Source organism: Mus pahari, chromosome 14 (genome assembly GCF_900095145.1).
Source record: "Mus pahari chromosome 14, PAHARI_EIJ_v1.1, whole genome shotgun sequence".
Lineage (NCBI taxonomy): Eukaryota > Metazoa > Chordata > Mammalia > Rodentia > Muridae > Mus > Mus pahari.
This window is the reverse complement of record NC_034603.1, coordinates 69,969,868-69,995,223: the sequence shown is the minus strand read 5'-3', so window position 1 is coordinate 69,995,223 and position 25,356 is coordinate 69,969,868. Positions and strand designations below refer to the sequence as shown.

The window sequence follows — 25,356 nt, the reverse complement described above, 5'->3', positions numbered from 1 at the left end:
CAGGCTGTTCTAGAACCCCCAGTTCTGAATATTTCTGCATTTAACTCCCAAGTGCTGGGGGTCAGACCTGTTCTCTGAGCCTGGTAATTAATGAAATCTTATTTTGATTTCCTTGTTTTGTTTTTGAGACAAGTAAGGAATTGTAGCCCTGGTTGACCTTGAATTTACAGCTGTTCCCTGCTTCTGCCTTAGGGATGTGGGATTACAGGCATATGCCATACAAGACTTATAGTGTCTTGAATTGTGGATCTGGTGTATATAGAGGTTTTTGTCTTTTTCTTGTGATTTAATCAATTCTAATACTAATGAAAATAGATTCTAGCCTGAGGTATATTTCTTTTCTTTTCTTTCTTTCCTTCCTTCCTTCCTTCCTTCCTTCTTTGGTTGGTGGTTGTTTTTTTTGTTTGTTTGGTTGGTTTTTTCGAGACAGGGTTTCTCTGTGCAGCCCTGGCTGTCCTGGAACTCACTATGTAGACCAGGCTGGCCTCGAACTCAGAAATCCACCTGCCTCTGCCTCACAAGTGCTGGGATTAAAGGCGTGCGCCACCACCGCTTGGCTCACTACAGTTTCTTCTTGAAACACTGTGGTACTTGTGCTTGTGTTTCTGCCCTTGCTTCCCTTGCCATACTAGCATTGCCATTTACACTTAAGTGAAAGAGACTTACGGGCATCACTAAAGGAATTATAAACGACTATACAAATACTGAAAGAAATCATTGATAGTACAGCAAATACCAGAAGCTGTGGTGTTGATTTTCCTCTGATTAAAAAGCAAATTGACCATTTGACTGTGGAACTGTAACCAAATATGCTTATTGCATATTCTATTAGAGTAGATAGTTCAGTATGCTCACAATAAAAAACAGTGGTTCATGCCTTTAGTCCCAGCATTCAGTAGGCAGAAGGAGGTGGATCTTTCAGTTCGAGGCCAGCCTGGTCTACAGAGCGAGTTCCAGGACAGCCAAGGCTACACAGAGAAACCCTGTCTCCAACACCCCTGTACTCCCAAAAAGAAAAGGGATAGTATACTGTATGTATTAGTCTGGTTTGGTTTGTTTGTTTGGAGGCAGGGCTCCACTCTGCCCAGTTGTCCTGGAGCTTGTTTGGAGACCGGGCTGGCCTTCAGAGATCTGGTCTGGATTTGCCTTCCAGGTGCTGGGATTAAAAGTATGCATTAACATACCTGGCCTTTCCTTTTCTTTCTTTTTCTTTCTCTTTCTTTCTTTCTTTCTTTCTTTCTTTCTTTCTTTCTTTCTTTCTTTCTTTCTTTCTTTCTTTCTTTCTTTCTTTCTTTCTGATTTATTATTATTGCTGTTGTTTATTTATTTTGGTTTTCTGAGACAAGGCCTCTCTGTGTAGTCCTGGCTGTTCTGGAACCTGCTCTGTAGACTAGGGTGGCCTTGAACTCAGAGATCTCCCTACATCTGCCTCTGGAATGCTGGAATTAAAGGCATGTGCCACTTTGTGGCTTCTGTTTGCAGTGAACTTTATACTAATACAACAATGCCATTAATATCCAGAATGTTTAGTTTGGTTTTCTTTTTCTTTTTTCTTTTTTTCTTTTTTGTTTTTCGAGACAGGGTTTCTCTGTGTAGCCCTGGCTGTCCTGGAACTCACTCTGTAGACCAGGCTGGCCTCGAACTCAGAAATCCGCCTGCCTCTGCCTCCCGAGTGCTGGGATTAAAGGCGTGCGCCACCACGCCCGGCTTGGTTTTCTTTTTCTTTTTCTCTGAATTTATTTATTTTTCCAAAATCGGTTTGCATAGCCCACCATTTTTTGGCCTAGTAGGCAGAAGCAGGTGGATCTTTTAGTTCGAGGCCAGCCTGGTCTACAGAGTGAATTCCAGGACAGCCAGGGCTACACAGAGAAACCCTGTCTTGAAAAACCAGAAATAAATAAATAAAATAAAAAGAAAGTAAAAGTTTGGGCTGGAGAGATGGCTCAGATGGCTCACTGCCTGCTCTTCCAGAGGTCCCAGGTTCAGTTCCCAACATCTACATGACAAAGAAGAAAGAAAAAGGACGCAAGTAAGTCAGTTTAAGCACCTGTCACAAGTGGTTCATAATGGTTTTAGTTAATAATTAGTTGTTAAGGGAAAAGAGGTTCAGAATTCTAGATTTAGTCCCTTTTTTTCTTGGTCCTTTTTTAATTTCCAGGACTTGTGATTGAATGTAGTGCCTCTTGCATTCTGGGCAAATACTTACTCTCTGAGCAGCATCTCCAGCCCCCAGACACAGACTCTTAAACTTTTATTATATTTATTAAATTTGTTTGAATGTTTTGTCTGTCTTTATATATGTACTATGTGCACATCTAGTGCCTAAGGAGGCCAGAAGAGGATGCTGGATCCCTGGAACTGGAGTTATAGATGGTTGTGAGCTGCCATGTGGGTGCTGGGAACAGAACCTCTCTAGAAGAACAGCCAATGCTTTTAACCACTGAGCGATCTATGTCTCCAGCCCAAGACAAACTCTTTTTTTTTTTTTTATCCTCGAGACAGGGTTTCTCTGTGTAGCCCTGGCTGTCCTGGAACTCACTCTGTAGACCAGGCTGGCCTTGAACTCAGAAATTCACCTGCCTCTGCCTCCCGAGTGCTGGGATTAAAGGCTTGCACCACCACGCCGGGCACCCAAGACGGACTCTTAAGGTTTTTGTTTTGTGTTACTTTGCTTGCCTGCCTTACTTTGACAGTTCCTTTGTTTTTGTTATTTTCCTGTCTATGCTACTGGTTGAATTGAGGGTCTTGTGCATACTAGGGAACTCTTCCTACCCCCCCCCCCAAACAGGTAGTTCTGATTATCCTGGAACTCTCTTTGCCTTTGAAATCAGAGATCTGTCTTCCTTTGTCTCCCGAGTGTTGGGATCGAAGGTGTGTGCCAGGTTTACTAGGCCCTTATTAGTCCTTTACATGGGTTCTCGGGATAAAACTCAGGTCAGCAGGCTTATATCTTTAGGCAACAAGACTTAGCTTCTGAGCCATCCTTCTCCTGAACTCCTTCCATCCCTCATGATTGATCTAGGACCTTTTTTTTTTTTTTTTTTTTTTGGTTTTTCGAGACAGGGTTTCTCTGTATAGCCCTGGCTGTCCTGGAACTCACTCTGTAGACCAGGCTGGCNCTCACTCTGTAGACCAGGCTGGCCTCGAACTCAGAAATCCGCCTGCCTCTGCCTCCCGAGTGCTGGGATTAAAGGTGTGTGCCACCACGCCCGGCTGATCTAGGACCTTTGTGTAATGATCAGGAGCTCTACCACTGAACTACATCCTCTGGTGGCAGTTTTTTAAGAAAATAATTTCTATTTATTTATCTGGCAGTATGTGGGACATGTGTCTGTCAGAGGGCAGCTTGGCTGAAGTAGGTTCTCTTTTTCTACCATATGTGTGCTAGCCATCAAACTCAAGTGATCAAGCTTGGTGGTACATGCCTTTACAATGTTGAGCCATCTCACTGTCCCTGTAGATTTTTTTTTTTTAAGAGTCTAAATTTGTAGTATAATTTTGGTTTTATACCAAAAATAAAAATTAAAAATAACTTGTAGTTGGCTAGATTATCAGTTACTTCGATAATAATTACTTTTGAAAAATAACTGCAGTTTTTTTTTTTCCCCAGGGTAATCACTTTGATCAGTATGAAGAAGGACACTTGGAGATTGAACAAGCATCCCTTGACAAGCCCATAGAATCGGTAAGATGACCCGTGCTTATTTTGGGTCTTAGCCAGTTAGTTAGGTAGAGGTCGTGTGACACTTGATGTGAGTGAAGTTAAACTTACGTACAACTGATACTACAGTTTAGAGCCATTTTCTTGCATGCCCTAGAGTAATCAGGTTGATTTTTGGGTGTGATTTGTTAGAAAATCAGTGTAAAACAAAGAGAAAAAGTTAGGATTTAATGGGGGAAAACGTTATTTTTGGCCCATATTAAACCTTGATAAAAGACAGAAAGTTGGGTGTACTGTTTTTGTAAATCAAATAAAGGAGTAAAATGTATTTTGATCCTTTAATACCGTTTCTGGGCAACTAATCATGTGTGAAATGTTCTAGTAGAAACAGTTACGAAGTAGCAAGCTATTAGACCCTTGTGAGACATGGTAAGCTTGGTCTCTGTAGCTTAAGAAATGACTAGTAGTTTTTTGTTTTTTGTTTTCCAGGTTAACAGCTAGTACTTTTGTCTTTTCACACTTCTTAGTCTATGACAGTAATGATACCAAACCAGAGAACAAGGAGATTTTCTCTGCCTCTTAATTTAAAAAAAGTGATGGTGGCACATGCCTTTAATCCCAGCACTTGGGAAGCAGAGGCAGGTGAATCTATGAGTTTGAGGCCAGCCTGGTCTACAGAGTGAGTTCTAGGACAGTCAGGGCTATACAGAGAGAACCCTGTTTCTAGGAGGAAAGAAAAAGCTTAAGTTTTGGACATAAAACAATGTTATTGTAGAACAACTGTCCATTGTTGAAGTGTCTAAGCTTGCTATTGTCAGTATTTGAAATTTGTGCTTACATGTATATACTTAAGAAGATTTAATTGAGACATTGGTAAAACTCGAGTAGATTCAAAGTCAGACAGGAAATCCTAAGTTTTATATCCTTCACGATAGGCCCCCTCTCCCTTTAAGCAACACTAGCTTCTTTTCCTTCTGTGAAATAACAAAGCAGTTGAGAAAGTATAGATAATTTAACTTGTTTTCAAAGCTATGACATAGTAAAGGATCAACATATATTTGTGTTCCTAATTAGGTTGGTGTTGTGTGTGTTTGTGTGTATGTTTAGATGTTTACAGAAATTTACACAACTTGGGGTGTTCGACATTTTTCTTCCACAGCAGTTGGCCCATATTAGCTAAGCAGCCATGATCTGGTTTGTATTGCACGGTCTGCCTTTTTTTTTTTTTTTTTTTTAATTTCTTCTCTAGGGTTTCTTTCTCCCTACCTCCCCTTCTTATTTCTGTCTTTCTGGTCCAGTGAACACTGCATATAGTACTTTCTGTCTTAATGTGCTGGCATGATGCTAGACTAGGCATGGCAGTAACCGATGACGCATGTGATAATGCTGCAGAGGGAGAGTTCATAGCCGAGAGTGTGCTGAAAGTCCAGTCTTACATTTTAACCTGAGAGGGAAATGCCAAGCCCACTCTGCTGAGTAAAGCCCACCGAGGCATGTGCCTTGTTCTGGATCAGTTTTCACCAGGAAGAATTTTATAATGAAATTCGTAGGCAAGATACATGGTTTGTACCTAAATAGTTTTCCATTTTAATTTAACAATATTTTTTCATCAGTTTTAAGGACAAACCCCCAGTTGTTAGAGCCTCCCAGTCCCATGTCCTGTGAGGTCACAGATTGCGGCTTCTATTGAGCACGTTGACTGGGCAGTATCAGGAAGTTTTGATTAGCCTGAATCTGTAGCCTGCTTCATTTGTAATGTACTTAACGAATACTTCTTTTAAAGCATTTACATTTAGCCCTTTTGAGTTCTGTGTAGGTCCACATTATAATTTTTTAAGCCATTCCTATGACATGAGACTAATGATACTATTTCCTCACAGTGCCCAGGATTTTTTTATCTTGGACATGTCATATTCGTAAGCAAAGCACTGTGACAAGTCAGTCTGCTCGTGTAATCATTGCCGAGTAATCTCAGTGAGTAAGAGTAGAGTCGGCTTACATCATGTTTAGTAGAGAATGTTTATCGCCATTAAAATAACAAATGATACTGTGCTCAGACCAGATCTTTTACTTTTTAAAATAAATATGTGGTCAGAGATATATATGTTACATTAAGTTATACTTCTGGTGAAAAATTATTTCTGGAGTCTATAAACATATACATTAATTGTGAGTTAATAGTTTAAATAATAGTAGAAAGACCTTTTAGGATGCATTATGTTAAATCGAAGGTAGGACTCAAAAAAAAAAAAAAAAGAAAAAAAAAGAAAAATGGGACCCAGAAAACAGAGAGCTTTACCTCTGCTACCTAATCACCTGGAAATAGAATGTAAAGTTTTAAAGGAACACCTACATGACTGATATCAAAATAGGTAGTGTCCCTTCTCATCCAGAGACAAACGTCCTCTATCTGAATGCCCAGCAGATAAGTGTTTAGTTTTGGGGCTGGCTGGCTATCTCGAGCTGTTTTGTTCTAAGTGGGATTGTTGCTTTTTACACAGAGCCTCTGCTGAATTAAGATCTTTCTCTGCAGCAATATCTTGAGAGGTGCTGACTGTTTTGCTACAGCATGCAACTCAAAAGTGGCTGGGAATACACAGCTTTGGGAGTCTACAGATCATTGCAGGAGCTAAAGTGTAGTCATTTCAATACATAAGCAAGGTAATCTACAGCAACTGATGACTATGGAGGTCTGTACAGGTTTGTGTCAAGAATATGCCTATATGAAAGGCTATTATGAGTATGGAATTAAGGCTATTTGTTTCATAATAGAGCATATTTGATACAAATCAGCAAAATGTGAAATGATTCAAAGATATTAATGAATTATACATTAACCAAACTTCTGAAGTCTGGATTTGTTAGTGAGATGATATAGTTACTCAATTTTAGTAGGCAAATGTTAAAAACAAAATTCATAAAGTACAAAATTCATAAAAAAAACAAGAATCAGAAATTACTTGATAATGTTTGCTATAAAGTTTTATTTTCCTTTATTTCAACTAATAAAATATCCTTTTGATCAAGAGTAAACTATTTTCTAAAAAAATTACATTAGAATTGGCAGATAACTTGACTATCTGAATTATAGTGAAAGAATAAAATATATAAGTTTTCTTACCGCAAACAACTTTTTTAGTTTCAACTTTAAAAGTTGTTAGTTATAAGATTTTGAGGTTAAAGCCACAATTATGACCTCCATACATTTAAAATATTGGGAAAACTAAATATAATCTAAAGCCCTAGCCCAATCTTAGATTCTGTTGTAGTTACAAGAATCGGTTAGTATGATTTAGGATATATGATTTTTTTTTTTTATGATCTTATCCTAGTTTGAAGATGATAAATCAGATGGGATAATGAAGTTGGATAAAAGAAAAAATGCCTGCATCATAGACTTGAAAAAATGCTGTCATTGATACAATTGAAAGTACAACTTTCCACCAGATTCGTTGCTTTTTTTATTGTGACTGATAAAAATCCTGACTTTAGGAGTTGTCAGGTTTAATGGGTTTTTAAAAAGTTAGTGTTAAGTTTTCCAAATATCTAGTTGCCAATGTTTAGTTTACTTATGTAGGGATTTAGTAGTACATGTATACCTGGAGTTTTGTTATGTTGCATATCTGTGTAGATCTGTGGACTCCACTAGTTCCAAAATGTAACTCTGTGAGACTGCTAATTTGACTCTTAGCAGTGACCTTATGTGGACTGCACAATAAACAGTATGCTTCTTGGAGCTGAATGGTGTAGCATTACTCTATGGCTTTTCTCTCTAGTCTTCATTGTCATCTGTAGTGAGCTATAAATTTTTTTTTTTGTTTGGGGAATTTTTACAAATTTGTTCTTTGCATGGGTTCACATGGTAGCATTGGTTCTTGCTTATAGACTCTCTAATACACAATCAGCAAAGCTTACAACCCACTCAAGAGACTTATTTTTGTTCTGCTGAAAATGGGCTAAATTTTATAAATTAAATCCGGTTGTCAACTAAAAGAAAATTGAGTGTCGGATTAATATTCATCTAGTCACTGATGTATCTGAACTGGCTTTCTCTCGAGAATCTGAGGTTCTGTTTTCTAGTATCAAAACTTGCATTCAGCCTTTGCAAGAAAATACATTTTTATCTGTGTTTTGGTATGCACTGTGCTGCTGTTGCCAAATGGTCCTAGTTCCTATAGTGGTATGTAGTTAAATGGAGCAGAGAGCAGTTCCTGCGAAAGTTTTGTACTTCGAGTTTAATTGATAAATAAGAATGTTGAAGACCATCTAAAATAGTTATTGAGGTTTTTGTTTGCTTTTTTAACATTGGTATTACATTTCCAACATATTGGTGGTTACTTATAAAGCACTTTTTGCATTTGAAGATCCTCCCATTTAAAAACTCTTAACATGATAGACAGGAACACATGTTGGTAGTACAGAATTTTAATTTACTTTTTAATTTAGAAGTAGCCAGAACAAGTCAGTCGAGGTAATCTTGCTCCCTTCCCCCCCAAAAAAGAGTTTTCAGTTCAGCTTCATTTGAACACACTAGGACTTCATTTTCAGCCGAAGATCATAAAGCTGCCATTTTGAACAACTCTGGAAACTCTGAATCAGATAGAAAATTGTCTTTCTGTGTCCTCCTTAGGAAAATTTCATTTGCCTTATTTCTTAGTTTAAAATAGAAATATCCTTGTAATTTTTTGTTGTTGTTGTTAAGATTTATTTATTTTATGTATATAAAATACACTGTCTATGTCTTCATACACACCAGAAGAGGGCATCAGATCCCATTACAGATGGTCGTGAACCACCGAAAGGCAGCCACTGCTCTTAACTCCTGAGCCATCTCTCCTGTCCCCTCCTTTGTAATAATTATTTTTTTTTTTAAGATTTATTTACACTGTAGCTGTCCTTAGACACACCAGAAGAGGGCATCAGATCTCATTTTGGATGGTTGTGAGCCACCATGTGGTTGCTGGGATTTGAACTCAGGACCTTTGGAAGAGCAGTCAGTGCTCTTAACCGCTGAGCCATCTCTCCAGCCCCTCCTTTGTAATTCTTACATGTACATTTAAATAGTAAATAATCTTGTCTGTTACCACCACAAATCTTTGTTATTTGTACATTGTTTGAAAAGGCTAAAAGATTAATTTTTGTTTCTATAAAACAATTTAAAACTCAAATTATATCTTTATGTAGATAGTATTAACTTTTTTATGTGTGGGGGAGAAATAGGGTCCAATTTGACTTAGATGCCAGTGTGTAACTTAAGATGGCTTTGAACGCATAACAGTCCTGCTTTAACCTCCAAAGTGCTAGAATTTCAGGTGTGAACCACCACACCTGGCTGTTTTTGTTGTTTGTTGAGACGGTTTCTTAGAGACTTTACTGGTTTCAGACCCAGAGGATGACCCTGGATCTCTGGTCTCTGATCCTCCTTTCTCTTCCTCTTCCTCTTAGGATTGTAGGTAGGCACATGACTTCTTGTTTAGTCTTCCTCTCTGTCCCTCCCCTCCCCTCCCCTCCCTCCCTCTTTCCTTCCCTCTGTCCTTTCTTTCTTTTCCTCCTCTCTCTTTATTTTCTGCTTGTGGACGTTGTACATCGTGGTGCGCACTAGGCTCCGCACCACGATGTACAACGTCCACAAGCAGCGCATTTTCCCTTTTTCCCTTTTTCCCTTTTTCCCTTTCCCTTTCCCTTTCCCTTTCCCTTTCCCTTTCCCTTTCCCTTTCCCTTTTCCTTTTTTTCTTTTTTTCTTTTTTTCTCTTTCTCTTTCTCTTTCTCTTTCCCTTTCCCTTTTTCCCTTTTTCCCTTTTTCCCTTTTTCCCTTTCCCTTTCCCTCTCCTCTTCTTCTCTTCTCTTCTCTTCTCTTCTTTCCTTTTTTCCCTTCTCTTTTTTAATTTATTCGGTGGGCTGGAGAAATGACTAAGTGGTTAAGAATGACTGTTATTCTCATAACGACCTAAATTGATTCTCAGCACTCGTAGCTCATAGCTGCCTGTTCCAGGTCCAGGGTATCTGACATTTCTGAGCTCCTCAGGGACACACACACACACACACACCCCCAAATAAAAATACCTTACAGTTTTTTTAAACAAACAAACAAACAGGTTTTTAGCAAGTTATTTAGGTATATAGTATTGCTTCATCATGGTCACCACCACCTTTTTTCCCCCTCCTTTTGGTAGGAGATCATATTGAATAGTTTTGTGACAAGCCATATAGCAGCTTTTTCCAGTCAAAAACAGGTAGTTTAAAATGATAGGAGAGGCTCAGGCTGTCTTTATTAGTTATTCATTTACCTGAGGAGGCTGGTGTGGAGATGTGTGTGCTGTTTTGTTGTCTTGTTTCTGTCAGCAGAAGGACTCGGCAGCGTGACGGATAGTTTATAGTCTGGAGCACTCCATTCTCTGCTCCTGCTTAGAGAAGTTGAGGAAGTACATTTAGTCAAAGGGCAGTTTAACCTTAGGCTTTAGAAGAGTGCCGCCACTGTCACCGCCACTGTCACCGCGAGGTGACAGCCAGCCTCTTGAGTGGAGCTGTAGAAGTGCTGCTAATGTGTATGACCTAAACTTTGCTTTGTTCTCCTTAACATTCGCTCTCCCTTTCACTGTTGTCAGTCACACACGCTGCTCTGACTGTGGTTTTACTTATGCTTTCAGTCTCCTTTAATAAATACATTACTTGCAAGCAGTGAATTGAAAACAAGACAAAAAATAAATAAAGCGACCATTAGTGATCGGACAGTTTCTTACTTTGTGTTACATTTAACTGTTCTTTTGACAGCCCAGTTTTTAAAGCCAGGTTCGTATGGAAATGCTTTCACTCCACTTGCACTGCTTTTGGAAATAGCATACTGCTTCATCTGTCTGTTTACTTTAGTGCATTCATAATATAACACAGTAAGCATAATGTCTCATCTCTTGTGGCCAAAGATTGATTTCTTTAAGAAAAAGAAAAACCAACAGCAAAAACAGATCATAACAAAATGGGGGAGAAACAACAATTTTTGTCAGCATTACTTAATACATAAGTCTTTATGCTGTACACTGTTAGAGCATTCGTGTAGCAAGAGAGTAAACAACGAATTGCAAGTGTTAGTCATTTAATTTTTATTTTATTTTATTTTTTTGAGATAAAAAGATCTCACTTTTAATTCTGACTGTCATTGAACTCTAGGTGATCCTCTTGCCATAGCCTCCTTGCTGCTGCGATTATAAGGAATGTGCCCCCATATCAAGCTCATGATGTAAAAGTCATTTTGCTATCCTTGTCATTTCCAAAGGTACTTATAAGCAGCTAAACTTGGTTGATAGTGGGGAAAATGAAGGATTTTGTTGTGCTTTGCTTTCACAATTTTTTTTTTCCAAGACAGGGTTTCTCTGAATAGCCCTGGCTGTCCTGGAACTCACTTTGTAGACCAGGCTGGCCTCGAACTCAGAAATCTGCCTGCCTCTGCCTCCCGAGTGCTGGGACTAAAGGCATGTGCCACCACGCCCAGCTTGTTTTTTAATTTAAAAATTTTGAGATGGTATGGCTCAAATCTGGGCCTTATACATATTAGGCAAGTACCCTGTGCCTTTTTTTTTTTATTGTTTTGTGATTCATATAACCCAGATAGGTTTTAAATTTGTTATATAGTCAAGAATGACCTTGAACTCCTGATCCACTCACCTTTTGCATCCACCTTCCCAGTTCTGGGATTATAGATGTGACTCAATGTGATTGACCTAGTTTTTTTTCTTTAAATACAGTAAATGTATTTATAGTAAGACACACTCAGGATCGGGTGAGATGATGATACTTTTCTTAGCAGTGCAGGAGAGAAGAGGAGCAGCAGTAGTGTCCAGTAAAGTTTTTGTGACATTTAGTACTGTGAGCATCATCACTGGAGATTGCACAGAGCCTTCTTTTCTAGTTCTTTCCAATTTTAGCAAAAGTAATTTCTAGTGCCCTCTTACTGTAGCATGTATGTGTGTGAGAATATCATATATCACAGTAGTATCTTTTGTTTTTAAAACAGCTTTTTATTTTTGCCTTCACCTTTCATTTTTTCAAAACACCTTGGAAACCCACACAACTATGTAATCCAAGCATTACTTTATTAGAAGGCCAAGGATGGAAGATGACAAGTTCCAGGCTAGTTGGATAGGCTACATAGAGACCTATCTGGAAAAAGCAAAACCACAAAAGTATCTTGCGGGTTAGGGATGCAATTCAGTCAGTAGAGTGCTTGCCTAGCATGCATGAAGCTTTAGGTTCCGTCTCTAGCCAGGCACGGGCATGCATATCTGTAATCTCAGCCCTAGGGAAGTAGAGACAGGAGAATCAAATGTTTAAGGTCATCCTTGGGTGTATAGCAAGTCTTCAGACCAGCCTGTGCTAATGAGATCATACTGTGATCATACTGAGAGATCATACTGTGATTTTTTTCTTTTTCACCAGTAAAATTGCAGCCACTCAGCTGCAGCCAGAGCTCAAAAAACAAAACAAAAGCAAAAGGTGAGAAAGAAAGGAAGGAAGGACGAACAAACGAGAGAATGAAAGAGAGAAAGAACAGAGATAATTTATGAGATAATTTATAGATTTCAGGTATAATAAAATGATAGATTATTGTTATAAATTATATGACCTATATATTAAAGATTTTTTGGTTTATTTTAATTGTGTGTCTGTGGTGCTGGGGGTTGGACTTAGCCTGGTGAGTTGCTAGGCAACTGCTCTTTTCTGAGTTGCAGCCCACATTTTCACTCTTTTCTGGATTTGTAGCATTTTTCCCTCTCTGGTGTTCAGCAGTTCTTTGGCTTGGTCTTGTTACTTCACAGAAGTCTTAAAAAGTAGAGAAGTAAACAGAGGGCTATGGAAGTTTCTGATTTCTTGACTCTTCATACGGTAGCTGACATTTAATTGTTGTTTCTGGCATCTTTTCATACGGTTTACATTGAAATACCGTTTCCAGATGAGACATTATGTATGTCAACCCCACATGCACTAATGGTTCTTTACTGTTGACTTATTGCTAGGCCTGTTTCATTCTAACATCTTAGCGTTTTTGTTAGACTACACGTTGAAATGCATCACTCAGTCTGTGCTTGAGCTCATTTTATTTTTTGTTTACTCGATTTAACTTCTTGTTTTACTAACCTCAATGTTTTCAGTTTAATATTGGCTGCATGCTGGTTATATTTATATGCTATATATATTAAAGCCAATCAAGCCTAGCCTGGATTTGGTGGTTGTCTCCATTTCTCGTGCTGGGGTAGCCTTACACTTACAGCTTACTTTATGTCATGAAAGCCTGACACATAAACAAAGTAACTAAACACAATGCAGATTTTCTTTTCTTACAAAACTATCTTAAAGTGGTGCTGTCTAGGTGGTGGATACGATTGTATAAATACCTTGATTTTATGTTTTTTAATGTTAGTTTTAAAACTTTATAAGTGGATTCTCCCCCTTCCCCCCCTCGCTTTAAAGTGTTGTGTACAGAAGTTGCCCAGCACACTGTCAGAAAGAACCCTTTCCCGTGTGTCCTCCCATATAAAATACTAGCCAGCATTTCTTTTTACATTAATGTCCCTTCTACTGGGCACATTTATTTATCCTTTTATTAGCACCTTTTTTGCATGCGTATATGTAGATTTTTCTCTTGTTCATCACCTATTTTAATGTCACTAGGAAGGGAAGAATATATTATTGGAATATTTTTGGTTTGTTTCTCTGTTCTGTCTGTCAGGATAATATTGGACACCGCTTACTCCAGAAACATGGGTGGAAGCTGGGCCAGGGATTGGGAAAATCTCTTCAGGGTAAGTTTTTTAAATTTACCAAAATGATGATGACGACGATGATGATAATAAAAAGAGTAAAAAAATGTTTATGAAGCAAATCTTGTATCCAGATGTATTTGTTGTCTTTTTTAAACAAGTATTTGATTTTCTCCTATCTTCTCCCCTGCTAGAATAACCTGTTTTCCTTCAGCCTTATCTTAAGTCATTGTATAGCCTCCATATTTGCTAATAATTGGTGAGAATAAGTTGCTGTGTTATTAAAACTTAGAGGGTCATACATACTATGGTGACCCAGCCTGTTTGAAATTTGCATGTGGAGGTGACAATGGTGGACAACAAGGAGCGTTAGGTTCTCTTTATGCATTTCAGTGATATTTATGTGATTACTGTATCATAAAGAGAATCATTAAACAGCCATGTTTAACTTTTGACTTTCTAATTTCTCCCTGAAGCCAATGATTTTTCCTGTGATTTGTTTGCTTTGCGGTCAGAGTGGGAGTGGTGATAGAGAGGAAAGTTAACCTGTATAAGCTGTGAACTGAAAGAAGAACATTTCTAGGACTGGCCAAGCAGAGGCCATTTCTCAGACTTAGATCTGGTTCTGGCAAATGCATGATTTAAAGTTCTATTACACATTTCCTTTTAACTATACTACTCATTTGGGTAAAATCTAAAATACTAACGTGTGCTTCTACGCTCTTGCTAGTTGGAAAGCCACCAACTGTGCTTATTATTTTAGTTCGTCCTTCCTTCCTTCCTTCCTTCCTTTTTTTTTTTTTTTTTTTTTCCCAAGACAGGGTTTCTCAGAGTAGCCCTGGCTGTCCTGGATCTCACTCTGTAGACCAGGCTGGCCTCTGCCTCCCGAGTGCTGGGACTAAAGGCGTGCACTACCACCGCCCAGCATTTTAGTTCTTTCTAATTGGAAGACTATTGATAGTTGCAGATATGATAATGATTGCCAGCTCAGAAACGAGGGGAAACTTCATCTGACCACATAGAGCCTTATATAAAGGGAGGTTTGAAGGTAATTGTGCCAGTAGTCATTTGAATTTTGTAAATGGCTCATCACATGAAAACTGAGGTCTAATCAGTGTGTTCAGGTGAACAAGAGAACAGGCAATGCTACAGAGTCTTTGCATGTGGAGGTGACAGTGGTGGACCACAAGGAACAGATATTAGCTTTTTTTATGCTCTATTTGTAAAACTTGCTTTTGCCAGGTAAATGTGCTAGTGCATACTTGTAATTCCAGCACTTGGGAGATGGAGGCCGGAGTTTGAGGTCAGCTTGGGCTACCTAGTGACACTCTGTCTCAGAAAATTAAACCCAGCCAGGTGGTGATGGTGGCGGCAGTGGTGGCTCATGCTTTTAATCCCACCATTTGGGAGGTAGAGGCAGGCATATCTGAGTTCAAAGGCAGCTTGGTCTACAGAGCAAGTTCCCAGGATACCCATGGCTCTACAGAGAAGCAGTGTCTTGAAAAACAAACAGACAAAACCCAAAACAACAAAAACTGAACCAAAACACTAGCAAACTGCTTTTGGTTTGTGGTATAGATTAAACTGGAGGCTTCATGCATGTGTTCTGACAATGCATGGTGCAAACATTTGCCAACGAGCTACATCCCTATCACTGTTTTTACAATTTTTTTTTTAAAAAGATTTATTTTATGTATATGAGTACACTGTAGCTGTCAGACACACCAGAAGAGTGTATCAGATCCTATTACGGATGGTTGTGAGCCACCACATGGTTACTGGGAATTGAACTCAGGACCTATGGAAGAACAGTCAGTGCTCTTAACCACTGAGCCATCTCTCCAGCCCCTTTTTAAAATTTTTATTCCGTCTCTTTGGTTTGGTTTGGGTTGGCTTTTGTTTTTTGTTTTGTTTGTTTTAAGACAAAGTTTTTCTGTGTAGCCTTGGCTGTCCTGGAATTCACTCTGTAGACTAGGCTGGCCTTGAACTCAGAGATCCCCTGCCACTGCCTCTAGTGCTAGGATTAAAGGCAATTGCCACCATTCTGGCTTGTCAGTTCTTACAAAAACCAAAACCAAATGTAAACATAACTTTTTTTTCTCTTGTTGTAATTGTTGTCTGGGAGGTTTACTGCCTCTGTCTGCTAACCTAGGACTAGTTAGTTAGTCCTGGAAGCTTCTAGCCTCCGTACAGTATAATCCTAGGCCTAGAATATTTTCAGCTTCTGAGTCTTGCTGCTGAATAAACTCACCCTTTCTAGTTATTTTTGAACTCTGGGTGGCTGGTTCAACTCAGCTGTTGTAAAACTCCCTGTTATAAAACTGTTGTTGTAAAACTCCCTTCTCCCTCCTCTCTCTGTTTTCCTATTCTGACTCTTAACTCGACTCCACAAGCTCTCCTGACCCCTGGATGCATCTTTTCCTCCTGTGCTGTCTTAAGTAGCTTTCCTTTCCTCTCTCTTCTGGTGAGAGTTGGCCATATCCTATTCTGTCAAACCTTTCTCTGATCTGTCACTTTTTCTTCCATTCAATTAGACATCACTTTCAAACAAACATGTGTGCTTCCTTCTACAAACTAACTTTACTTTCATTGTTTGGAACTAAAGGTGTGTGCTAAGGGCTGAGCCACACCCTAACTAGAAACAGGTTGAAATATCCTATGATACTCAAAATTTACTTACAAATTGTATTCAGGGATTGCACATAGGAGTTCATCAGTAAATAATATTTTTAAATTTTTTTTGACATTAACCTTTTCTTTTGGAGAAATAATACAAACATTTGACTGCCATTAAACTTACTTTTCAAGTGGCATAAGAATGCCCTGCAGAAATGCAAGAAAGCTGTATGACTTAGAGCAATTTGTGTGGTAGAGACCGTAGGTCTTATAAAGGTCCAAAATCAAGATTAAAGACAGGCTAAGTACATTTCTTTAATCCTAGCACTCCAGAGGCAGAGGCAGGTGGATCTCTGAGTTTCTGTTTGTAGCCAGCCTAAACTACATAGCAAGTTTTAGTCCAGCTATGGCTATGTACCTGCATTAGTTAGGAAATACGTTTGAATCCAAAAGTAATTCATGTTGAGTGTCAGAAATTTTATGATTAGAGCATGGGGAGGGAAGTATGTTCTTTTTGTGGTGTTTTTTTTTTTTTGTTTGTTTGTTTTTGTTTTTTGTTGTTGGTTGTTTTTTGTGGTACCAGGGATCAACTCTTGTCTTGTGCATGGTCTGCAAATTTTCTGTCACTAAGCTGCACCCCTCAGTGTGCGTGCCTGTGTGCGTGCATGCATGCATGCATGTGCGCACCAGAAAGGATAGGTAAGTGGATACTTATACTGACCGGGGTGGCATCAGGAATAGGCCTGCCTCTGCACTTAGTAAGTGCTGGGATCAAAGGCATTCACTACCACCGCCCGTTAATCTAAGTTTTTTTTAAAAAGACTATTAAATTCTGATTCTCTTTACACTTTTACTTTCTTGAAAAGAAGGTTGTTTTGTTGAGATAGATATTACTGTGTAGTTCAGGGTAGCCTCAAGCTCCCATGGTTCTTTTGGCTTCGATTCCCAGGTGTTGGGAATATAGCTAGGTGTGGAGTACCATCCAGTCAAGTCATCTGGAGACAGATGAATCAGGCTTATTGATTATATCTCCTGCTCCATGGTAACAGGCACATAATGAGCCCGCAATAACTCAAATACGTTTATTGAAAAATACAAGGGATACCAGGGTGGTTTTGGTGCTTATGTTTAATCTCAGCACTCAGGAGGCAGAGATAGGCAGATCTCTTGAGTTTGAGGCCAGCCTGGTCTACAGAGTTAGTTCCAGGAAGCCAAGAATACACAGAGAAACTCTGATGGGGAGAACAAGGTTATCTGAAGTTTAATTTTGCTTTGGTATCTCTTTTGAGACAGGATCTTGTAACATAGCCCTTGCTGGTCTGAAACTTGATGTATAGACCTGACTAGTCTTGATTGTGTACCTATCATCCTGCCTCTTATATGCTGAGATTACAGCTCATTGTTTTTTGTTTGGTTTTTAGCCCAGGCTGGCCTTGAACTCCCTGAGTAACCCCCCCTTTATAAAGATTAATTTATTTATTTATTCATTTATTTCATGTAAGTACACTGTAGCTGTCTTCAGACACCCCAGAAGAGGGCATCAGATCTCATTTCAGATGGTTGTGAGCCACAATGTGGTTGCTGGGATTTGAACTCAGGACCTTCAGGAGAGCAGTCAGTGCTCTTAACCACTGAGCCATCTCTCCAGCCCTTGTTTGTTCTTTTGAAACAGAGTCTCAACATAGTTCAGGCTGACTCTGGACTCTGTTTTGTGATGGCTAGAATGGTGTCACTTGGATATTTGAAGTGTGTATTTTAGTAATGATAAATATATTTACATTGCTGATATTTTAAAAATAGCTAGTCAAAAATCTTTTAAAGATTAATGGTCAAGTTAATTTTGTAATTAGCTTTATTTCTTAGTATCAGATTCAGCATTGTACAGGTATTGTCATGTAACTTTCTCCAGTTGATAGAATTTGACTTAGTAATGGCACATTTAAGTAATTTGTAGCAGATTCTTTTTCCCTGTTCTAAGTCTTTTCTCTAAGTAATTATAAAAAGAAAGCCCTGTTACTCTAATAAAAATGAAAATGCCCTTTTGGTATCATATACTTCAGTGTATGTTATTCTAAATGCACACATTATTGTGAATTCTATACACTTATCAACCTTAATTCTTTTTTTGTTTTGTTTTGGTTTTGGTTGTTGGTTTTTTTTTTTTTTTTTTTTGGTTTTTCGAGACAGGGTTTCTCTGTATAGCCCTGGCTGTCCTGGAACTCACTTTGTAGACCAGGCTGGCCTNGAACTCAGAAATCCGCCTGCCTCTGCCTCCCGAGTGCTGGGATTAAAGGCGTGCGCCACCACGCCCAGCTTGGTTTTGGTTTTTGAGACAGGGTTTCTTTATATAGCCCTGGCTGTAGTTTATATAGCTCCTGTCCTGGAACTCACTCTAGACCAGGCTGGCCTAGAACTCAGAAATCTGCCTGCCTCTGTCTCCCAAGTTCTGGGATCAAAGGCGTGCGCCACCATTGCCAGGCATGAACTTTAATTCTTATTTGAATTTACAACTCTTAACATTATTGAACATGTAATTGTTTATTAAATTTTAAACAGGATTTCCTCAAGGTTCTTGTTTTGTTTTGTTTTGTTTTTTGGTCAAGAATTGGAATATTATTTCAGCCCATGCAAGGCTTTTTCAGGTTGCTGGCCATACTTTTTGGGGCTTCCCTGTTGATAGTGGGCAAAGTTAAGGAGAGTGTGTTTATTCTAGAATAAACTTCTTTATGTTGAAATATACTTTGTAATCTGGATTTCGTTTTGCATCTGAATTTTATTATTTGATTTTTCCTTTTTGTTAATTGTAATGTTTTAAATGCTTTTTAAAACCCTTACTGTATATGGTACATACTAGTTGTTACTGTTAAAAATACAGACCTGCAGAAAAGTTATCTGCCCTCTGAAGGAGAGAACCTAACTTGTGAGAAATGTTTTGAACTATTGTGTATTACAGAAGCAGAGGATATAATTAATTCAGAACAAGACCATTAGACTGGATGCATTTCTAAATATATATATATAATATTTTTGCAGCTTTGAAATGAAAACCTTGTTTTGCTGTAAAATCTTTCTGAGTAGGTTTAGTTCGGAAGTGCTACCTAAACCTCCTTTGCTATATTGTCTAAGCTATTTGTTTAACTGTTTTGTTTTAATGGCTGTCTTAGGGTTTTACTGCTACAAACAGACACCATGACCAAGGCGACTCTTGTAAGGACAACATTTAATGTTGGGTCTCAAGATGTAGATTTTTTTTTTTTTTTTTTTTTTTTTTTATAAACATGGGATAGGATTAAAGGGTATTTTTAAAATTAATTTATTTTATATGAGTGCAATGTAGCTGTCAGACATACCAGAAGAAGGCATTGAATCCCGTTTTAGATGGTTGTGAGCCACCATGTGGTTGCTGGGAATTGAACTTACGACCTCTGGAAGAATGGTCAGTGCTCTTAACTGTGAGCCATTTCTCCATCCCTGGTCTTCTTGAGAGTAGGGATTTTCAGTTACTTTTGTGTAGAAGTGCTTCATTTGGGTCAGGAGCAATGTCATATTGTGTTTTATTTGGTTTGGTGATTGCATCTTGCTCTGTAGCTCAGGATGCCTTCATACCTGTCAGTCTTCTTGCCATTGCCTCCAGAGTGCATAGGCCGGCCATAGGTAGATATTTTAAATGTTTAAAACAGTACATTTATTTGTTTATAGTTTATGTATGGGTGTATATGCAAATGAACGTCAGAGGAGTTGGTTTTCTCTATCATCAGGATCAGACTCAGCTTATCAGTGGCCATGATGCCTTTACCCACTAGGCCATTTTGCTAGACTTGTACTTTTGTCCATTATCTTTCTTTGTTTAGTTAATTAGTGTGTGTAGGCATGTGTTATGCACCCAGTGTACTCAGGTACGTTGTGCCATGGCATGAATGTGCAGGTTAGAGTTGGTTATTTGCTTCTCCCTTTTTGAGTCAGAGTCCCTTCCCCCTTCCTTCCCCAGTTCCCCGCCCTCTTTTCCTTCTTCCAGATGTGCCATGTACTCTAAACTAGCTAGCTCAAGAGTTTCTGAGTTATTCTCCTGTCTCCACCTCTCATCTTGAAGTAGGAGTGGTAGGGTTATAAGCAGCCGCTGCCACAGACTGGACCTCACTTTGGGTCCCCGATCTGTGGGGAACGGGTCTCTTGGTTGCAGGTGAGCGAGGATTCGGTGGATGAGTGACAGACAGTCCACACAAGAGAGGGTGTAAAACTGAATGTATTCTCATAAAGTGAACACCAGTGTTATAAAGTATAGAGAACAAAGGGGTAGGATGTCACAGTAGGCAAAGTACATTGAAGTTACTTGACACAAAACAGAGGAATGACTTTAAAGGGACTTACAGGAGCCAGGTAATGTTTACAGTTAAGATAAAGTAATTTTGCCTAGGGTCAGCTAAAGACAGGTAAGGATTTCACACCTTAGTCACAATTTGTGCTACTCCTTTGAGCCTTATGAAAGCTAATACCAGGGGGTTCCGCACTAGCAGACCTTCACAGGAAGAATGCAATACCACAGCCCCCCTATTTCCTAGGTCTTGGTAAATACTTACATATGGACGTAACCTTTTCACTGAATTCTGAGCTCCTGGCTTTAAGAAATTTTTAGGACTTTGGAACACTGGCTTTTAAGGGTATGTATTTCACCTATGGTAAAAGTTTAATCTTTAAAGGCATTAATAATATTGAAAGAGCATACACTATACTAGCATGCAGATAGGGTTTGTGTATATAGATTATTGAAAATGCCAGGACTCTTAAGAAGCTGAATCTCCTTGAGATTTTTTTTCTCAGGACTCGTTCCAGGGTTTTAGACCTGTTGTGAATCGCCACTAGAGTGGGCATGGCAAGCCGCCATTGTACCTGGCTTTTTATGTGGGTCCTGGGGCTTAAATGCAGGTTGTCAGGCGTACACAGATAGTGCTTTACCCAGTGAGCCATCTTCCCAGCCCTCATTGTTTTCCTTCCTTTCCTCCCTGCTTCCTTCCTTTCCTCCCTGCTTCCTTCCTCCCCCCCCCCTTCCTCACTCCTTTCCTTCCTTCTGCTTTTCTTTTCGGGGAGGGGGGCACTGGCAGGAGTGAGGTGGGGATGGTAGTGCTTGATACAGACTGTCTTTATATAGCCCTGGCTGTCTTGGAATTCTCCATGTAGATCAGACTTGTCTTTAATTCACAAATGCTGGAAATAAAAATGTGTCCCACCAGGCCTTGCTTCTTCCTCTTTTTTGAGACAAAGTCTCAAAAGAGTGGCCTCAAAGGCATTATGTAACCAAGGATGACCTTGAACTCTTGATTTTCCTATATCCAGAGTGCTGAGATTGTGGGTATGTACCTGGTTTTATAGGTGCTAGGGATTGAACCCAGAACTTTGGTGGTGGTTGTTGGTGGTGGTGGTGGTTGGTTGGTAGGTTTGGTTTGGTTTGGTGGAGGGTAGTTATTTATTTTTTGAGACAGGGTTTCTCTGTGTAGCCCTGGCTGTCCTATGACTTAATTGGAAGGCCTTGAATTTACAGAGACAAGCCTGGTGAACCTGGGACTTCTTGCACTCTGCCAGTTGACCAAATCCCCAACCATGTTGATCAGTTTTCTTTGTATATTCTTTTTTTTTTTTTTTTTTTTTGGTTTTTCGAGACAGGGTTTCTCTGTATAGCCCTGGCTGCCCTGGAACTCACTTTGTAGACCAGGCTGGCCTCAAACTCAGAAATCCGCCTGCCTCTGCCTCCCAAGTGCTGGGATTAAAGGCGTGCGCCACCACGCCCGGCTTTTTTTTTTTTTTTAAAGATTGATTTATTTATTATATGCAAGTACACTGTAGCTGTCTTCAAACACTCCAGAAGAGGGCGTTAGATCTTGTTACGGATGGTTATGAGCCATCATGTGGTTGCTGGGATTTGAACTCTGGACCTTCGGAAGAGCAGTCGGGTGCTCTTACCCACTGAGCCATCTCACCAGCTTCTTTGTATATTCTTGTGACAGATGAATGGCATATTTGTAAGAGTATAGTCTGGTTTTCCCTGTGAAATTTAGGAAGATGAAAATAATATTAAGTACATACTATAGGCCAAATGTTGATCTAGAATCTGTTTCTCATTGTCCTGTTTAATAAAATAGTATTTTTTTTCAGAGGGATGAATTGAGACGTTGTCTCACAAACCTGAGAGTGGCTTCAGATTCAGGATAGCCAAAGCTGGCTTGAACTCCTGATCCTTCTGGGTCAGCCTCCTGAGTGCTAGGATTATAGGTGTGCATCAGCGTGTTTGTTTTGAGATGAGGTTTCACTGTGTAGCCTGTGCTGGCCTCCAGCTCTCAGTGATCCTCCTGCCGTCATCTTTCTAGTGCTGGCATTATGAGTGCCAAATTAAGTATGGTCATTTTATAAATTGAAACAGTTTTAGAAAAGTCCCACAGCTACTGAGTATCTGCCATTTAAGTATAAACATGACCTTAAATATACTTTATGCCCCTTTTCCTTTCAGACAAAGCTGATACTGAAAATAGGAATGGATTGGGGGAGGTCAGGAAACATAGCTCCTCTGAATCACGAAGCAAGGTATGGATTGTCAGGAAGGCTTGTGCCTAGTATGGCGGTTCCCTCTGACCCGAGCTTCTGGAAGGTAAAGAGTCAAGATTCCTCGTTTGAGGCCTGTAGAATGAGGCCTGCTTCTTTCCATAGCTTACTTTACACAGAGCTTATGAAGTTTAAGAAGCACTGACTCTTCTTCCTGATGGATATGTAGGTCTTAGTTCATTTATCAAAGACAAGCCTAGTCTTAGTAGTCTCTGAATTAGATTTAGTATTATATAAAAGTATAAATTTATCATTATATAAAATTAGTATTATAATAATATATAAAATCATATAAAGGTATTATTTAAAACATATGTAAATAAAAGCATACACTTAGTATTATGTAAACCAGTATTATATAATAATGTATTATATAAAAGTATAGATTTAGTATTATATAAAAGTATAAATTACTTTTATAATTTTATAATATTCACCCTTTAACCTTTTTTTAGATTTATTTAATTATTTTATGTGTATGAGTGTTTTATGAGGAAGTGGAGAGCTTCCACGTGAGTGGTGTGAATCCAGCCCTGGTCCTTTGCAAGTGCTCTTAACTACTGAGCCAACTCTCCAGCCAGCCTTTAACGTTTTTTTTTTTTTTTTTTTTTTTTTTTAAAAGCAAGATCCTGCTGTATAGAATTTGTAAACCAAGTGCTAAGATTATAGTAGAATCTTCCTAGTAGAATTTAGTTGATATAGATAAACTCAGATATTAAATAATTAGAATTCAGTCATCAGTAAGATGTTTAATTTTTTAAAAAAATATTTAACGTCAAGAAAAATGGCTCTGTGGTTAAGAACACTTGTTGCTCTTATGGAGGACCTGGATTCACTTTTCAGCATTCACATAGTGGTTCCAGCCATCAGTAACTCCACTTTCAGGGGATCTAAAGCCATTAACCTTCATGTACCAGGTACACATACATGCAGGCAAAACACTCACACATAAAATAAATTTTAAATTTAAAAGATGTATTTATGTTTATGTGTGTATTTCTTTGAGACTATATGCCACATGTCAAGGGCTCCCTGTAGAGGCCAGAGAGGGTGTTGGATCCCTTGGAGCTGGAAATATAGTTGTGAGCTTCCCAAAGTAAGTGCTGGACTCTGAACTCCAGTCCTTTTGAAGAGTAGCAACCATTTTTTTTTTAAAGATTTATTTATTTTATGTATATGTACACTGTAGCTGTCTTCAGACACACCAGAAGAGGGCATCCGATCCCATTACAGATGAGCCACCATGTGGTTGCTGGGAATTGAACTCAGGACCTCTGGAAGAGCAGTCAGTGCTCTTAATCGCTGAGCCATCTCTCCAACCCAGTAGCAAGCATTTTTAACAACTAAACTGTCTTTCCAGCTGCAAGAAGTCTAATTTTTAGAGCTAAAATGACAGTGATGGGGGGCTGGAGCTATCACTCAACAGTTGAGAGCATTTGTTGCTCATGTAGAGGACCAGGGTTCAGTTACCAGCACCCACATGATCATCTGTAACTCAGATCTAGGGGATCCAACACCCTCTTCTGACTTCTGTAGACACCAGCCATGTACATGGTGCACATATATTCAGGCAAAACACTGATGCATATATAATACATATATTTAGAACAGAAAGGGTTGGCCTAGTGACTCATACCTTTAATCCCAGCACTTGGGGGGATAGGCGCAAGTGTATCACTGTGAGTTCGAGGTCAGCCTGGTCTACACAGTGTGTTCCAAGACCTCCAGAGTTAGATAGTGAGAACTTATCTCAAGAAGCAGAAACAGGGGGCTGGTGAGATGGCTCAGTGGGTAAGAGCACCCGACTGCTCTTCCAAAGGTCCAGAGTTCAAATCCCAGCAACCACATGGTGGCTCACAACCATCTGTAACAAGATCTGACACCCTCTCCTGGAGTGTCTGAAGACAGCTACAGTGTACTTAAATATAATAAATAAATAAAACTTTAAAAAAAAAAAAGAAGAAGCAGAAACAGAAAATACTAGAAAGAAGGAGATTAGAGAACAGTAGCTGGAAGGAAATGGTGAACGGTAGACAAAAAGTACAGAATGAAAAGATCACTTGGTTTTCATTGTAGGGGTTGTCTGTTTGTCTGTCTGTTTATTGTTTTTCTCTGTGGTCCTGGTTGTGCTAGGATTAAAAGTGCACCACCATGGCCTGGCTCATTAGGGGTTATCATATTTTTAAACAGTTTATCAAGGGGATAGAGAGATGGCTTAGCAGTCAAGAGCCTATGTATACTGCGCTTGGCAGAAAACTGGAATTTGGTTCCCAGAACTTCTGTCAGGTGGCTCATTTGTAACTCTAGTTCCACGGGATTCAGACACTGCTGACCTCATGTGCCTGCACCCCCCCCCCCCACACACAAATACACGCAAAATGAAAAATAATAAAAATTAAAATGTAAAGGATATATGAAGACATTGATTATATAGCATAGTTTCATAGCATAAGAATAATTTCAAATTAAAATTGAACGTATAAAGCAATTTCATCTTTCTTTCTTTCTTTCTTTCTTTCTTTCTTTCTTTCTTTCTTTCTTTCTTTCTTTCTTTCTTTTTTGGTTTTTCGAGACAGGGTTTCTCTGTGTAGCCCTGGATGTCCTAGAACTCACTTTGTAGACTAGGCTGGCTTCGAACTCAGAAATCCGCCTGCCTCTGCCTCCCAAGTGCTGAGATTAAAGGCGTGCACCACCACTGCCCGGCAAGCAATTTCTGTTTTTATCATTCTACATACT

At 39.1% G+C, this 25,356-nt stretch overlaps 1 protein-coding gene across 5 annotated transcripts in view; it reads left to right on the top strand.

Annotated features, from left to right (window-relative positions):
• Gpatch8 (G-patch domain containing 8) overlaps positions 1–25,356 on the top strand; it is a 69,737-nt gene that overhangs the window by 8,764 nt on the left and 35,617 nt on the right. For 3 of the 5 annotated variants that reach the window (XM_029545628.1, XM_029545630.1, XM_021211824.2), the window contains exons 1-3: positions 3,608–3,685; positions 10,433–10,450; positions 13,383–13,455. Coding sequence is in view for 1 of the 5 variants with exons in the window: in XM_021211823.2 (XP_021067482.1) it covers positions 3,611–3,685; positions 13,383–13,455 (148 nt within the window). In the remaining 4 variants the exon portion in view is untranslated. Of the gene's footprint in view, positions 1–3,607; positions 3,686–4,820; positions 4,856–10,432; positions 10,451–13,382; positions 13,456–25,356 lie in introns of those variants that run through there. The other 2 variants (XM_029545629.1, XM_021211823.2) reach the window with 2 other exon arrangements.